The 17,900-nt window shown below is 39.6% G+C and overlaps 1 protein-coding gene and 1 long non-coding RNA gene across 8 annotated transcripts in view; one reads left to right on the top strand and one right to left on the bottom strand.

Annotated features, from left to right (window-relative positions):
* Positions 1–17,900, top strand: part of spri (Src homology 2 domain-containing protein sprint) — a 310,137-nt gene that overhangs the window by 82,053 nt on the left and 210,184 nt on the right. For 6 of the 7 annotated variants that reach the window (XM_076365610.1, XM_031984934.2, XM_031984944.2 and 3 more), the window contains one exon: positions 16,219–16,479. In XM_076365610.1, the coding sequence (XP_076221725.1) occupies positions 16,399–16,479 (81 nt within the window). In that variant the 5' untranslated portion in view covers positions 16,219–16,398. Of the gene's footprint in view, positions 1–4,710; positions 4,860–16,218; positions 16,480–17,900 lie in introns of those variants that run through there. The other variant, XM_031984924.2, reaches the window with a different exon arrangement.
* On the bottom strand, positions 9,657–11,494 carry LOC143174353 (uncharacterized). Its single transcript, XR_012998195.1, has 3 exons — positions 11,237–11,494; positions 10,450–10,765; positions 9,657–10,356 (listed from the first exon to the last, which is right to left on the bottom strand). It is a non-coding gene; the product is annotated as an uncharacterized LOC143174353 (long non-coding RNA).

The following is a 17,900-nucleotide window of genomic DNA, read 5'->3' as shown; positions in this document are numbered from 1 at the left end:
TCAGCCTAGCCGTTAATCTAGCGGTACATACGCGTGAGCGAAAATATCTCGCCATTGTGTCGAGTCCTGAGGCCCTTCTCCCCGCGAGTTAACAACCGCGGAGCAACAAATTATTACTGTTTACGGTCGAGTAAGCCGCTGCCGGGGCGCTGTGCACGCTCCGTGAAAGTCCGACGCTGGCCGTCGCTTTAAGGGCACGGCGTTGTCAGTGCCTGGTGGCGGTGCTGGTGGTAATGTGCCGACGGTGGTGGTGGTGGTGACGAAGAGGAGGTTGACGGCGATGATGATGTTAATGCCGCAACCAGTGGTGCTGGAGTCTTTCTCTGGTCGTCGTCCTCTTTCGCGGCCGTCTTGCTAAATTCGTTCGGGTTCGGCGTACCGCCACGCGGCCGGTTCGATTATCCGTGCCGATGCTCCGTAATTTTTTCTTCGTTAAGTGACTAATTGTTCGTTCGAACATGTGCTCGTTATTTCCGTAATTCACGCACGCTCGACATGTTTACCGGTTCGTTTGAGCCTCGTTGATGTATTTGAAAGGGACCAGGTATATATTATTCTATCTCGCGAGACAGATCTTTGGAGGATTATTAAACATTGTCGATACTTTGTTGGGGAGACCATGTGGCATTTCTCTGTGGTTATGGTGTTGATAATCGCACTTCCCGTGGAGGATCGAAATCAGTTCTGTTTCAAAATCATTGATATCGTGGGTACTGGTATCTGCTTATTAAATACAAAGAGTGATCGAATTTTGCTTCTGGAATTGCAACATAAGAAGGAATTCGAATGATCATGAACGATTATAAATTTTCTGGTTGGCTAGAAAAATGTTCTTGATTCGCTGGAATCCTTAACGTAAATATAACGCTTGAACACATTCAAAATGACGGACCTTAAATGTCTTAGTGCCAGTAGTGGCTCGTAGAAATTCATAATAAAATTCCAGTAATACAATTATTACACAATACACAACTGCATACAGGTACACGAATTTCTTAAGAACAAAGGTACTCCCTATAATACGTAAGTACCTCTAATCGTAATTGCTTGTGAAAGACAATCGTCATCTCTCTGGGAATCACCCTATACAAGTTTACAATAAAACATTCAAATAAAACATGCATGAGTCACTGGACAATACCTATTACAGTACTAACGAATAGTACATCAGTATCGAGAATGAAATGGAAACAGTTGAAAACCGACCAATTAGACCAGTGTTCTCGATAGTATTTTTATCCTAGACGAATAGCAGAGCCTGGACCGTGTTGGAAACCGATCCCGAGTGCCAGCTTAGAAAAGGGGATTACCTGGTCCTGACAATTATCCCGCGAGGTGACACAATGAGGGAACCGTGTCCCGGGCCCGGCAAGAATGTCGATCGCAAACAAGCCTCTTTGTTTACGTTGCAGACGGACGTGCAGAGAGGCACCTGAACGTTTTCGAGGGCAAGGACTGCGGTTCAGTGTCTCGGTGTTCGTGCTCGGGCGAAGTCGTTGAACGTCGTGCCCGTACATTTGTGTCCCCTGAACGGTGTCCTCGGCGAGGACACCGGCAAAAAGAAACGTTTACCACCCTCGCTCTCGAGGGCTCTCTTTGTGCCGCCCCGCGGTGACACGTGGCGCACTTGAAGGATTAAACGACCGCCGCTCTTTGGAGTTTTTATTATTCATAGGACCGCAGTCTTGTGAAGGGAACGCCGTTCGCGCGACACGTGTCCGGTATGTAGATTCTGTATTGCTGTATTCACGAGCATTTATTCTTTCGATGCACTTTTTGAATGTTCTCTGATGGAGTATTGGTCGCTTTTGGTGGTTCACTGTTCTATTGTTGTTCGTTAACCCCTTACTCTACAACAACGAGTGAGACTCGTGGTGAAGATTTTCAACATGATTCAACGAATATATATATATATTACTCAGTACATTCAAATTAAAAGTAAATATTATTCCTCTGTAATCGATTATTATACTTAAAAGGAAATATAGGCATACCATATGCTTAGAATTTTTTTCTTTTTCCAATAAATTATTAATGACAAGGTAGCCGTGTCGATCAGAGTTGAGAAAGAAATCATAGGCCGAGGGGTTAAGGATGAAGGTTAAGTCCACAGCGTGGACTGAATGACGGTTCTGAAGAAACTGATTTTCATATTTGTGAAAGATCGGACTTTTCTGGTGACCTTGTTTAGAAACATGGAGGATTATAAATATAATATAATCCTCTATAAATATTCAACTTCATAGTTGTGCTGTATCAAACCAAGTGGTGACTGAGAGTCACCTCTCGAATGCAAATAATTAATAGATAATTCAACTGTTAACCCCTTGTCTGATGATTGCTCTCACAGCTCTGCCTGATGAATCAACATTATCATTAATAATTTATTAAAAAAGGAAAAGAATTCGTTGTTTATTCTGTGTCTATATTTTAAAGGTTAAAGATTGATAATAGTCAAACAACATTTCATTTATATGAAAAATCAGTAAATAACATTTAGTTTCGTCGAATTCGGTTGAAAATATTCGTCACGAGTCCTCGACATTATGAGAAAAGGGTTTAAGGGTTAACCCTTTGCGAACGAAGATTCTTTGAAACGTACAAAACCTTCAACAGATGAAGCTAAATTATATATTAATTGCTTAAATAATAGCGAAAAACAAAAACTACATGTTAATCTGTTGCTGTCCGAGTAATTCAATCATTTGCCTGCGACTTAGTCTTCCAAATATGAACGTCTCATCTCGCTGAAATGTCGACATTCGTCCGCGAAAGGTTAATATTGCAGATTTCAAACAAGTATTTCTCTTGAAACAATTCCGGTTTGCCGATCGAGGAATCGTTAACACGTGTAGATGCAACTCGTATAATTCGGAGGTGTTGGGAGTTTCGTTTTCGCTGCCGCGGAGACCGAGTTCGAGACGAACGATTCTATTCGGGGCCGTGCAGGAACTACGCCCGGTGCGTTTACGGAATGCTCCTTCCGTGGAAAACGGGCGGCGGAGGGCCCACTTGAAAATCCTCCGCTCGAATTCGTGGACTGTGGGGCGCACGCGATCCTGTATCGAGTTATTTATCGCGGCTCGGTTACAGTTAGCCAGGCTTCCCGTTTCGCGTTCCCACCCGGACCAATTACCTTGATTGCTCCCACTTGCACGAAATAATAAATCGCCGCTCGTCTTCGGTCGGCGGCGTAACGATTCATTTTTTCATAAGCGTAATCGTTACTCGGCGCGACGGGGCGTTCGTGTGCACGCTAATCGGCCGTCTGAATTTAAAGGAGTAAATTGAGCCGAAAGATGAGCAGATAGAAGCACCGGAAGTTTGTTTTTGTCCAAACCTGTGGAAAGTCTTCGCGCGGAAAGTGGAATTTGCGTTGGAGCGTGGAGTACTGGAAGGTAGCTTTGGGGAGAAGATAAGGGATTAGTGGATTAAGCAAAACAGTAGATGGGAAAAGTTGATTCTTTGGCTTGTTCTTGTGGCGTTAGTAGCTGTTAGTGATATTAGTGATTAGTAGGAATAGTGAGTAGTTGTATTAGTGATTGGTAGGAATAGCGAGTAGTTGTATTGGTGATTAGTAGGAACAGTGAGTAGTTGTATTAGTGATTGGTAGGAATAGTGAGTAGTTGTATTAGTGATTAGTAGGAATAGTGGTTGTTGGTATTTGTGATTAGTAGTACCAGTAATTTACCTTATTAGTAATTAGTAGTACTAGTGATTTATCATATCAGTGGTTATTAGTAATAGTGATTAGTACTAGTGATTTTCCACACTAGTAAAATTAATAGTACTAGTGATCTGTCATACTAGTGATTAGTAATACCAGTAATTAGTAATATCAGTCATTATTAGTACTAGTATCCTTAATAACTAGCAAATAACATTAATCGAACAAACCTAATTACTAAGCCCACACTTACATCATTCCTAATATTCACATCACATTCCTCCAGTAATTCTCTCACTCAAGCTTCGATTAATACGCCGGTCAAACCGTTATAAACCCAACAAACTGCAAAACAGGTTAAAAGAGTGCTTCGCTTACAAATAAGAAAGTCTTCAGAAAATTCCCCGAAAACCTTTCTTCCGTCCAATAGAAAAGAAGAACGAAAGCGATGGAACGAAACCCCGGGCACCGGAAATCAAAGCTCGTCGTTGTCGCAATCAATTCGCTTTACAGTCTGTTAATTCGTGGACACGTGTTAACCGGGCCCGGCTTTTTTGTTTCCATGTGTGCCTTCACGAGCGCGATCATAAATATTCTCGGGCCTCTTTTTCCGGATCACCCAGTACACGAGCCAACCGAGCCGTGTGCGTGCGTGCGTTTTATAATTTCTTTTTACCTCTTTTTCTCTCTCCTCTGTGTTCTGCTCGTTTCTTTTTGTTCGTTCTTTAAAGTGTGAGCGCGTCGATGCTCGTTGCTCGCCAACTTATCGTTCCACGCACCAACACTCGCTCTGCCTACTTAGACTTCATCTGTCTCCTCCGGCTTCCCGGCTCGCCCCTCCCTCACCCTCCCACGGCGCGATAAAGAAACCGTATTGCCTCAATTTAGACGCTGCACCGTTACGTTTCATTTCATTAATGGTAATTTACATCGACGCTTCGGGAGCCGCGGGAGCCAAACAGAGCAATTTCGCGGCTTGTCGCGACGGCCACTGTGCATTAACCGTAGATCGTGTTCTTTTTTCCTCCCTTTCTTGTTTGTTGGTTGGTTTTGTTTGTTTATATGGGGCGTCAGGAATTTAGATGGATGAAGCGTGAGATGTTGATTTGTATATGAATAGAGGAAAGACGTTTTGTATGAAGTTTGTCAAGATTGCGTTGCGAAGTTATAAACGGATATTGTATGTAAACAGGTATGTTGTTTATCGTGTAGTTTCGTGTTTCTTAATGAATAGCTGTGATAGTGAATAATTGTAATATGTATAATAAGTAGATGTAATAGATAGTATGGAAGTTATTGCAACATTTAGTACAGCAATAGCTATAATGATAATGATGGTGCTGTAATGAATTGTAATTGGGTTAAGTTACGAATTCAAGTTTTACAGTTATATACATATTGTTTTTAACACATTGCATCGTTTAATTGTATGAAAAATCTCATTTTCATGAATAATTGACCAAACTGCCGTTGTTTTTTTCAAATCTTTTCGATCTCTCCATTAGAAGGTTAAAATATTTGAAAGAATTTTTAATGGCAACTCCGTCAGCAGTGAACTTTCCTTTTGCGTTAATTATTTATTTAAGCGCAAAACAGATTAAAAGTGAATTATTGAATGTGGTCGGGGTAACTACGGGCGAATGAAAGGCTAAATTATTGATGGCCTTCGAGGGAAAGGTTCCTCGTGTCGGATACTTTCACTCTTCGTCAAAGTTTCTCTTAAAGATTTTCCGAAAGCGGCGTGAATGGAGCGAAGAAGAGACGCGTGTCAAGGTTCGCCTCCGGTCGAGGGGGCATACGGGCATGCGGGCCGGACCGTTGGGCCAATTTAAGCTAATTTTATACGGCGATCGAGGATCGTGATTCCGGCGTACCCTTTTCCCGCGTTCACGAGACGGTTTGAGCGTTTCTTGGCTTACAAACTTGAAAAATCTACTCTGAAACGTTATTTAACCGTAGAATTATCGAATGTTTAACGTAATTAATATGTATTTCTTGTAAAAATTGTAACACTTCATTTTTTTTTCTTTTTCTTAAAATAAATACGAATTTAATGGTCTACAAGTTTCATTCGTAACTCTCGCAGAGAATTTACATCATTCGATAGACAAAACTCACTGACAAAATTTCCAGAAGAATTCCAGAAAATCTAGAAACATGAAATTCTCAAAGTTGTAAGTATCTTTACTACATATATTCATTATACTTTAACCCCTCGATCCACAATACCCTGTCGGACTTGTGACGAAAATTTTCAACTGGATTTGACAAAAATAAGTGTTATTTATTTATTTCAATTATAAGTCAAATATTACTTCTCTATTATCAGTCGTTAACCTCTTGAGCACACATACACATGGAATAAGTATCAATATTTCTTCGTCCCCTAATCAATTATTAACAATAAAGTAGTTGTATCGATCACACTTAAATAAATTACAGGAATCAATGAAACGTTGATCAAATTGTTGATTCCATTAACACTAGTACCGCGACCAGTCAAATGAACGGTTTTAAAATTTAATTCAAAATTCTCCGTTTCCATTCGCCCATTCAACTTTACATCGATACTTATATTATCCGGTCAATCGCTTTCTCTAGCGTCGTCTTTCCTTTCGTTTCTGTTTCTAAAAGAAATATATCATTCAACTCGTTTACCTTTATTTTGTAGCCAACAATCTACCAATGAATTGGCACCTATGCAAATAGTGCCGGTACATTTAGTGTTAAACAGAAACGTACAAATTTCTCTCCAGAGGCAGAATTATTTTATCTCAATATTCCAGCTACATTGCGCAGAACATGATATCGAATATCGAATTTTACCATTTTACCGTATCAAAGCAAATGGCGACCGAGCCTCTACACTCCCGAGTGCAAAGGGTTGAACCACCTTCATCCATACGATAACAAGATTGATTCGCAAGCTATCCATCCGATCGAAACATTCTCCCACCAGTGAATTCGCTCTTTCGCCTCGTTGCGTTGATCGCGTATTTCTTGCTCCGATCGAGCATGGAAATCCATTTAAACGCGCATTCGTGGGCACAATGACCCGCGTCTGGGTTTCTTTCGCGAGCACGGCCTCCCCGGGGCGATCGTTTCGAGAATTCGCGTTCAGCCCTCCCAGCCGACGAACTTCTAACGAGGCAAAAATGTCGAGATTACGTTCACGGACGGGGAGGGATTGATCGACAGTTCTATCGTCTGCAGCTTTGTTCGAGGAATGAAACTGAACGCGCGCGGGGGGTGTCGCGCGCCAGCTTTTCCGGCGAACACCCTCCTCCGAGGCTTATTACTTTTGACGTTTTTACGTTTTGCCCGTGACACCTGCTCCTCCCGGCTTTATTAAACCCTCGGTAGACGTCGAGTCGCATCCACTTTACGCAAAAACTGTGGTCCTTGGAATGGGGTGGGTATTTTTTTTTTTTTTGACAGAGAAATGTGTTTTCGTAAGATTCTTTGATGGGTGATACCATGTACATTTAGGGCTGTACCTATTTGTCGATGAAAGTTGGTGTTTTTTTATATATAGGAGTGTGTATGAGTGGTTAGCTATTTTTTATGTAAACATAAACGTTCGAGATATTCAGAGGATCATTTGATCGAAGCTATTCTGTTTATTAATTGTTAAACTCTCGTTAGACGTCGAGTCGCATCCACTTCACGCAAAAACTGTGGTCCCTGGAATGGGGTGAATATTTTTTCGAAACAAAAATGCAGTTTCTGAAGTTTCCTCGGTAAGTGATGCTATATTCACTTAGGGTTCAACTTATTCTGTTGTACAAGTCTTGTTCAGGTTTTGTACAAGTACTTTTTATATAAAGGAATTCATGGAAACAGATAGTGTTAATGTAGAAAAATAGACTCTCAGTCACCATTTGATTTGATATAATAAAGTTGTAAGTGTCGAATGTTTCTAGTGAAAAGCTTCCGAGTGCAAAGAGTTAATAATTTCTTCTTGCTGTTATTATCATCATTACCATTATTATTATCATTAATGTCTTACCCCTTGAAACAAAGGTAGTCTGTATAATATGCGAGTATCCATCTCGGTTGGCAACGCAAGGCTTAAAAAAGGGAACAGACGTTTCCGCATATCGTTTACAATTTAATACCCCCGCCTCGAGCACATCCCGAAACTCGTGTTCTTCGAAGAGGGTTGCGTTCAAGCCTCTTCCGCCGAGCCAGAAATCCCTCTTCGCTTTCCCGGCAGACGTAGACGCGATAAATCCGAGCGCTAGCGTTCCTTCGCCCCGCAATTTTCCTGTCAAGCGTTACGATCGTGACGCGACTTTGTTCCCAATAACGAAAAATATGAACCAGCCGCCCCTGTCTCGGCGAAACTTCCGCGTCGAGTCTCATTCTTAATGGCGGACGGACGCTAAAAGGGCCGAAATTGAATCCTAGTCTCTTACTTTGGTCGTCGACGGTCTTCTGCGAGGGTCGACGACGACGAAGACGACGACGGTGGCGACCGTGTGACGCAGCGAGTTTTAAAGTTATTTGAATGGTTCAATTTTCACCCTCCTCTGGCGCGACGGGGGAAGATCCGCGAATTTTCCTCTCGCCTCATTTCCATGGGGACAACTCGACGGGGCGGAGATGATTTTCATTTTTGTTTTCTCGTTCGAAAACTTTCGACTTCTATGTTAATTGGGGCCGTCTCGCTTTGGGGGTCTACTTTCTTATCGGGTGTTTGCGTTGAATTGGAGGATTGTTAAGGAGGGAGTGTTTTGATTGAGAGAAAGAAGTGTTTGTTTGGTTGTTTGGGGAAAGAGCTGCGTTGTATAGTGATAGTTTATGGTATAATGATGTAGTGTAAAAAATATAGTGTAAAATATAGTATATTAGAGAGTTACATATTATTATAATATATAGATATAGATATATTAGATAGAAAGATACAGTATAGAAAATATAGTATGAAATATAGTATAGAAAATATAATATAATAGCATAGTAATATTACCACTAACTTTCTTAGCAACAGTAATAACCATTACATTAGATACAAACAGAATTTACAAATTCGAAAATATAATTATTCCCGGAACATTCTTGTCCTTCAACTATAATAATTGAATCGACTATTTACGAGCAGTGAACACAAAATTTCGTGTAACGCGAAATACCAAGTAACGGTAATTATTTGAAAATGAGACGCGTCGTCTTCCAATATTTTTCAGCCATAAAATAAGTTAGGTAATTGCACATCCAATAAAAATCACAAAACTCTAGCGGCGTTCGCTTCGTTTAACCGTCGTGTGCCTGAAAATCGCGCGCGTGTCGTTTGCAACCGGCTCGGAACGTCTCGATGCGGCGATTAAAACGGAGGAACCGAGTCACCCGCCGCGAATTTAATATCTCCTTAATTATATTCGGCCCGCGCCGATCCCCGGACGTTTAACGCATGTGCGGGCCATAATTCGCCGCATTGTTGGCAAGATTTTCACGCAAGAATTTGCCGAGACGGTGCCCGGGTCGGGCCGCTCGCCGTTCCCCCATCGCGTGTTCGATCCACCGTAGACGATGAATTGAATTTAGAGGCCGAAAAGCTCGTTCGGGGAGCATCGAGTGGCCCACGGATAAAGGTAAACCACGTTAAACATGAATTTAACGAAATTCGGCGCCCGCCGGGGTGGCTTTCTGACGTGGGAAATTCGATTTTACGAGTCGGCGAGCGTTCTAGTCGAATCAAAGTAAAATAACAATGCGATGGTATGTTGTTCTGTAATGATAATGTATCGCTGCTGCGTTCTGTTATCGTAGAAAAAGAAGTAATCGAAATCAACGGTCTTCGGGTCACTAAAAGAAAGGGATTTTGAAAATGGATTTCTATCTTTCTTTCTATTTCTGTCTCTAAATGGATTTCAATCGCTTAGAATTAATTATTGCGCTGTATGTAGTGAGTTGAGCTTTTTCTATAAATTCTATATATATTTTCTCAAAATTGTATACATGCTTTCCATACATTTTTTTCACAAGATTTCATAAACTTTTTCCCGACATTTTTTCTATAAATTCTATACATTTCCTTGTCAAGGTTTTATAAAGTTTTTCGCAAAATTTTATAAATGCTTTCTATAAATTCTATACATATTTTCTCAATCTTTTATAAATTCTTTCTATAAATTTTTTCTATACATCCTATACATTTTTTCTCAAGATTTTATAAACTTTTTCTCGACATTTTTTCTATAAATTCTATACACTACCTTCTCAAAGTTTTATACAGTTTTTCGCAAAATTTTATAAACGCCTTCTATAAATTCTATAAGTCGATTAGCATTAAATTATCATGCCACCCATGGGTCTCTATAATTCCGAGTGTCATTCGTTATACGCCCCGGGATTTTGCCTCGTGGGACTTTTTGGCACGATCGACGCAAATGTACCGTCCGCGTCCCATCGAAAATTCATAACGCCCAGTCGAAATTCGCAACGGACAATCGAAGTGTCCGAGGTTTTAATCAAGCCATCGACTTTATTGCGTGCCTTGACCCCAGGCCGGTTCTGCTACGTCACTGTTGATATTTGCATTTGCCGTCGGTCTGGTTTATTTATTTAATGCGTCGAGCATAGCGTGCTATGAACGATAGTACACGCCAATTTTCATGAGAAAATATTTTTTTTTTTCGTAGAACTAGATGATCGTCGATGGTGGTACACATTATAAAACTGTAAAACTGTAAGGAAACAATGTGAAGTTATAGAACAACCAAAAACTTGCAGAATATACTTAATACTTCATTGAAAAAGTTGATACACTTTGTTGTTACAATTTGTTCATTTTACAACGTCGAAACTTGTTTTTCATCGTTAAGTTCCTCTGATATATTGTATGTTAAAGACTTCTTTTGCATTTTTCCCACAATCTTCTGATAACTTCCGTTCAGTTATTCTAACTGTTAACTGTTCAGTTATTTCAATATACCGTGTTAATGACTTCCTCCGCATCTTTCCGATAATACTTCAATAATTCCCGCTCACAATCGGTCGTTCCAACAACTATTAATCATTCAGTTATTCTAATTCGCCATGACAATTACTTCCCTCGCATCTTCCACATAATATTCTAGTAATCGTCGCTGTAAACTGTTAATTTACTTTACTTAAATGTAACAATAAACAAGTAAAGGTTAGGTTTTCGCAAACCAGAATCCTCTCAATCGTCACATCATTTTATACGGCAAACCTATCAAACTTAGTATTTAACATTATTTTTTGTATAGTACATCAATATATAAAACAAAGCAAAACATCTGAGTTCCTTAATTTACATACGATTTCTAGTTAAACCCCCCTATTCCTTCATTCATCTATGCGCTCGAAATATTAAAAAATATAACATTACTTAATATAATATACAAAAATGTATGAAAAAAATATAGGTGCACACAGTTTAATCAAAATTTCCCTATAATACGCTCAAACTTAAACTCTCTCCAACAAAATCAAAACGCGACCAAATCCAAGAGGCTCGAAGAAACGAAACAATTAAAAAAAAAAAACTGAGAACACAATTGATTCGAAAAGCACCCGAAGAATCCAACAAGGTGAAATTACCTTCAAAAGATCTCTTCTACTTCCAACCAGAAAACATTGACTATTTCCAGTTAGAAGACCGTTGCAGCGGAAAGAGTTAATATACCGAAAAAAATGATCACAGCTCGTTTCCACAAATTATAACCGTCTCGCTTGTAAAATCGTCTCCAGGGTGCCGTTCGTTCGATCGTTTCCCACTGGTCCGTATTTTTCCGCGTTTCCCTGGCGAGCGAACATTAATTTTAGAACGATCCCGTGGGGACGCGTTCCCATGGAACGGTTTAGCGTCGACTGTTCATCGGTAGCCGGCAGTCATTGCCCTGATTGGTCTCGATTAAAATCGACTTGCGAAATCGTCCGAACGATCTTCGCTGATGACATCAGACGACCGCTGCGCTGCGCTAGCTCGCAAGAAGCGAGCAGCAGCAGCAGCAACAGTAAGAGTAACAGCAGCAGCAGCGTGAGCCTGCGCCGATGTTAACACACCGAGCGTGGTTTGCGCAAGGGCCCGAATGAATAATTCACTCGAATTCGCGGACGGGAAAAGGAAACGGCGATAGGGGGAGAGGAGGAGGGGTGACGCGGCCATTTATCGAGTCGTTGAACGAGAAACAGGATATTTAATAATAATCGTGACAGTAATACGCCTTTATTGCGCGTCTTGCGTTACCATTACGGTAACAGAATAAGGAATGCAGTTTCGAACCGCCGCTGCTGGGCTCGATCGTTACTTCTCCGCGTTTCCTTTGGAACGGGGTTTGCGCTTTCCTGTGCTACGTTGGGATCGACGGAGGTTTTAACGCTAAAACTACCGAGTAATTAGAGTGACCAATTTCTAGTTTTTTCATAGAAATTAGAATACTTCTGTCGAGATTCGAAGGGTCTCCTCGTAGCTGTGGAAATACACGGATTTAATCGGAGATCCTTCGCAAAAACGGATTCGTAATTTAGATACTTGTAAAATAAACATTTTGGCAGTAAGTTTCAATGTTAAGTATAACAGATGGATAAGAATTAGAAATGAATAATTCCGGGCGACAAGATGTTATTAAAATTGTCAAATATTTGAAATTCTTTTCTTTGCGATGTACTGAATTTCGTATGAAGACTTATTTAAATATTCTTCTTTTTATTATGTATTAATGATATTCATGATGATTGTAAAAATTCTGTTTGAAAGAGTGGGATATATTTCCCTGATTTATCATGGGTATTTCAGATCGGATGGAAATCGGGAATGAATGGATATTTTAAGTGGAGGGATGAGAATTGGGAATGAATAGATATTCGAAATGGATGGATTGCAAATAGATGGACGAAAATTAGGAATAAATGCTGATTCGAAACACGCGGACTAGGAATGAATAGGTACTCTAAATAAACGAGCGAGAATTAGAAATAAATGGGTACTTCGAATAAATGTACGAGAATTAAAAATGAATAGATATTCTAAGCGTACGAGAATTAGAAACGCATAAATATCCCAAGTAAGTGTACGAGAATTAGAAACGAATAAATATTCCGAATAAACGGACAAGAACTCTAAACGAACGAAAGGCGATTAACAGAAGAAAAATGGCCGCATTCGTCGAGACAGAGTTAGATTTAATAAATAGACTCTAGATTTCTATGCAAATCCCCATTCCCGTGTCATTTTATATACACGTTTGTACCGGTGGATATTAGAACGTTAATTTACGGACATTGGAATCGAATAAAAAGTGATTTCCTGTGTGCAAAGGTCCTGCTACAGGTATAAATTACGCGTCTCGTTAGACTGCCCGTAGAGCTTTTCGTTATAAAATCCGCCGAAGTGTCGTATACTCTGTAAAAATTGGAATTAACATTTCACCGGATACGCATTCGTCGTAATAGAGCAAAGGTCAATAACGCGAAACTCGTTTTGAAAAAGTCGGAGGACGACTTTTTCGCCGATAGGACTCGATGTATCGTTAACAAAGACAGTTTTTATTGGTTTCACGGAGCGGCGCAGTAAAGCAGGGATTTCCGCGTCGATTTTCGACATCGTTTCCTCGAGGGCTCGTTAAGATAAAGGTGGATTTATTGCGCTCTAGTTTGACGCTTTCTATCTGCCGGCAGATAACGGCCGAAATTACGGCAGATAACGCGAAACTCGCTGGTTCGTTCGGTTTTCTTGCCGCCTGTCGCGTGCGCACGCGATCGGGAAGTGAAATTTCAGCAAACTTGAACGACCCGAGTGCACCGGACAGATAACCGGATAAATAGATGCAGAAAACGGTTGGCTCGCTATTTGATGATCCGGGGAAACGAGGATTTACCTCGTGAATCATAGTGATCCTCGATACAGTTTTCTATTGGTTTCATCTTTTAACTCGTTCACTGCCACGAGAATCTTGAGCGTTCTGTATAATATTACTTCTTCTTTCGTAACAAAGACAAATGATATCGGAATCGGTTCTTAATCTTTAACGCATCGGAAATATTTCAAGTTTAATTACCGCCAGAAAATAACATAGATAACAAACGGAAAATTCTCAGAAGTGCTAACACGATACTTAATGTGTTAATCGTAAATATTACAACGATAACAGTAGATAAAAATAATAAAATGATTGTTTCATTTTCTGGGCATTGCACCCAGTAAGTAACTGGCATGCTTATACGGCGGCATTGGTTCGTTAAGAGTTAATAGTCTGGTAACATAGTTCTTGAGTTACACTATTATTTAGTTACTCGTGCTATTAAATATCTTGATTCGACATCAGTTTCCTTCGTATAATTGTCTCCAAGCACTTTGGAAACTTCGGTCATCGGTGATCACCGTAGCGATGAACGTGTTAACCCTTTCGAGAGGTGACTCAGTCACCACTTGCTTTGATGCAGTAAAACTATAAAATTTGATATTTAATATTGAACAGTGTATCGGCGTGTGAAATATTGGGATAAGAAAGCTTTGTTTCTTGATTCACTTGCGACTTCTCTTTGAGTTAATTTCAAAGAACATCGTCTTTGTCTAATTAGAAAATGTTCAGAATTTCTAGCGAAATATTAACTCTACAACTACCGAGCAGTCAAATTGACTTTTCGAACTGTCTTTATAGAAACTCTATAGAACTCCATAGTGCATCTATTGATTGTTCTCCGATTTGTGCGACGTCTCGTCAAGTTTCAAAAAATGTCGTCTGTAGCTCGCTAGAAAATGTTGAGTATTCCCAGTGAAACACTTCTGGAGTACACAGAGTTAAAAGGTCCGTTCTCCACTCGATTTCTTCGGACGTCGAGAGGAACGATCGTTTTAACCCCTTGGCGTACTATTTACTTTCGCCATTGAGCTCATATACTATTTTACTATCGACAATTTGCAAGAAATGCAACAAAATCGTTCATTCTACTTCAAGTGGAAATTTCATTGGAAGACAATACATTGATAATAGCAAAACAGTTGTTTGCTTTCCGTGGGTCACGAACAACATTTATTATTAAATTAATCTAGAAATCTTCATCCCGAGTCTCACTCGTCATTGTACGGCAAGGGGTTAATGATTTCGTATTCCAGTTGTCATATTACGCTATGATCTAGCTATTTATATTACTAAATATTTTTACCTAAAATGAAGTTTTTTATCGTAACTATTCTCCAGCAATTTGGAAGTTCCGATCATCACTGACCACCGTGGCAGCCAACGTGATAAAGGGCGGCGTCGGCAGAGGTCGCCGTTAAATAACGTTCCGGCCGCGCAATTTCTCGCGGTGTCTTTCCAACCATATTCAAACCGGGGTTTAATCCAGGCTCGTAAATCCGAAGATCCTGAAACAAGGTTCGAGGGCCGTGCAGTTTAACGGCGACGCCGTAAGCCGACGCTTTAGCGGAGCTTACGATTTAAATCCCTCGGCCGGCGGTGGTGGGAGGCGGCGCAGAGAGCCTGCCACGTGAAACCGATGAAATATCGCCGCAAATTACTGCCAAAATTCGACGGGAGAAAATTTGCCCGTGGTCCCCATGATGAAAAGGGTCCCGGAGACTGCTCCCTGGCCGAGGCATTGATTGCGCCCGTTGAACAAGTTTGCTACACGGCGGAAAGGGTCGAGTAATGAACCGTCGAGTGCGCAACAATATTTATGTATTTATTTTCTCCTCGTGCTCCGACAACTTTGTCTGCCGAATGATTGATCTTATTGCGGTATTAATCGTCGTTGGGTTCGTCCGACAAATTATGCGATCTTTTTATTCGGTGTTTAAGTTTGAACGAATGATGAACTGTCTCGTTTGGAATAAATCTAATTGAGACTTATAATAGAGACAGTGTTGAATAATATTTATTTATTTATTTATTTATTTATTTTCTCCTCGTGCCCTGGCAACTTTGTCTGCCGAATAATTGATCTTATTGCGGTATTAATCGTCATTGGGCTCGTCTGACAAATTATGTAATCTTTTTATTCGGTGTTTAAGTTTGAACGAATGACGAACTGTTTTGTTTGAAATAGATCTAATTGAAACTTATAATAGGGGTAGTGTGTTATAATACTTGTATAATTATTAGTTTTTTGTATTTCTTAAATTTTTTTCTCAAACTTATAGGTGTATTTTTATATATAATTTGAATTAAGATGTTAATGAAAAATTAATTATTTATTCATTAATAACTCTGATGTTTTAAAATTAGTATTACTGTTAGTCACTACAGATTATCGAGTTCTTAATTTCGCAGAAGAGGGTTGCGCGAAGAGTTTACATCGACTGTTGAATTAGTCGTTGATTAAACTCGTGTATGTAAACCGCGCGAAATGTTTACACCGGAGATTTTAACAAAAAAGGAGAGAATCAAGATAATTGTGAACATATTGAAAAAATAACTATCACATTCATGGTCATACTGAAGCTTAATATGAAACGAACATTAAATGCACATATGAGCATCGTTATACCCGAAGAGGTTAATTTCTCTGCGGTTCAATTTCCAGCTAACAAGCAACTGCTTTGTACTAAATCTAATTAGCGTTTTCGTGTCCTGTTCCAGATACAGTGCTTGTGCTGCGTGACGATCGTCGAGGAGTTTCTTTTTCGTGGTCAGTGATAAAAGCGCAGCTCGCGGTCGGTTATTAGGTCCGGGTTAATTAGAGGTCTCTCGGGTTTCTTTAATAAATTATCGCTCTTTTACGTCGCGGTGTTTGTGCTCGATGACTAATATGACAAAAAGATGACGTCGCTGATACAGAGGGACTTCGGGTCTCCGCGCAAGAGGGAATCGACCAGCAGCAATGCTTCCAGCTACCTGATGGTGAGTAACGTTTAGAAGTTTTGAACATTGAAATTCTGTAATGTTAAAATTTTGAAACCTTGGAAGTTTAAAAGTTTGAAAGTTTGAAAGTTTGAAACATTGACACTTTGACACTTTGACACTTTTAATTTTAATGTTTCAACATTTCAAAGTATTGAATAAATGAAATTTTGTAGTATTGAAATTTTATAGTATTAAAATTATGTAATATTGTAATTTGGCATCTTTGAAACTTTGACAATTTTAAAGTTGTAAAATTTGGAACTTGAAAATTTTGAAATTTCGGTACTTTGAAGCTTTGAAACTTCGGAACTTCGAAACTTCGAAACTTCGAAACTTCGAAACTTTCAAACTTTCAAACTTTGAATATCAATAGTAAGAAGATTCTAGCCCGATTGAATTGATCGGTGATTATAAATTATCAAGTAGAATCGTTAATAACTGAATGACCTATCACTTGTAACGCAACATTAAACCTTCATTGTCAAAAACGAATTATTCAAGAAGAAATAAAGATTTTGCTCGAAAGTGGCACATTAAATTCGTATAAACGATAGCAGGCAAAGAAACAGTGAGTCACTTTTCAACTAGAAACGCAGATACCATGTTCCGGGTAAACGTAATTAGGTAAATTATTGCATGGACGTAACGAGATTATGTGTAGTTAGAGGTAAGCAGCCAGCAAGACGAAACAACTGTATGTTTCGTGGTCGGGATATGTCCGTCAAGACACGTTCCCAATAATTGGATTTTACTTGCCAACTTGCCCTGCGCAATTCCGTCAATCGTTCTGAGAACGCCTCGCGCTGCCATTTCCTCGCTGCTCATCCAATTCTGACCAATTAAACGAGTCTCGTAACCGTTGTTCTGAAATCATGTTTCTATCTTAATCTGTTTGATCGAAATCTATCAATGAAACTTCAGAAACCGGCACAAACCATAAGAATTTATACGTTCTTCGTTTCCCTCTTCTTTCAGTAAATCGCGAATTCATCAAATTTTCATTGTTTTTCTCTTTCGAAAATATTCAAACTTGTAAAATATTCAGAATTTTATTTCTCTTCTTTAATTAACAAAATTTCATAAATATGTAAAGCTATTAGGATGGATTCTTATTCGCATTAAGCACGTATCCGCCATATTTACGGGTCAAAGCGAATTCCAAATTTGAGATCTTCAAATTTCAATAGCGAAACACTTGATCAATTTAATTTTTCACTTGTATTTTTATACTCCTTTCTGTTTAGTTAATCATTTTAGCAAACATACGACTAACGTAATAATAAATTCGAAATCGAATTCACCGAACTTAAACGAAGCGATACCGACCATCGAAACTACGGGAAACGAAAGAAACATTTGCAATAAGCAAAAGAACAAATCAAGTAACTTCGTTCCGAGCGATTGAACACGTTACGAAA

This window comes from Nomia melanderi, chromosome 3, assembly GCF_051020985.1.
Source record: "Nomia melanderi isolate GNS246 chromosome 3, iyNomMela1, whole genome shotgun sequence".
In the NCBI taxonomy this organism is placed as follows: domain Eukaryota; kingdom Metazoa; phylum Arthropoda; class Insecta; order Hymenoptera; family Halictidae; genus Nomia; species Nomia melanderi.
This window is presented reverse-complemented; position numbering and strand designations above follow the sequence as displayed.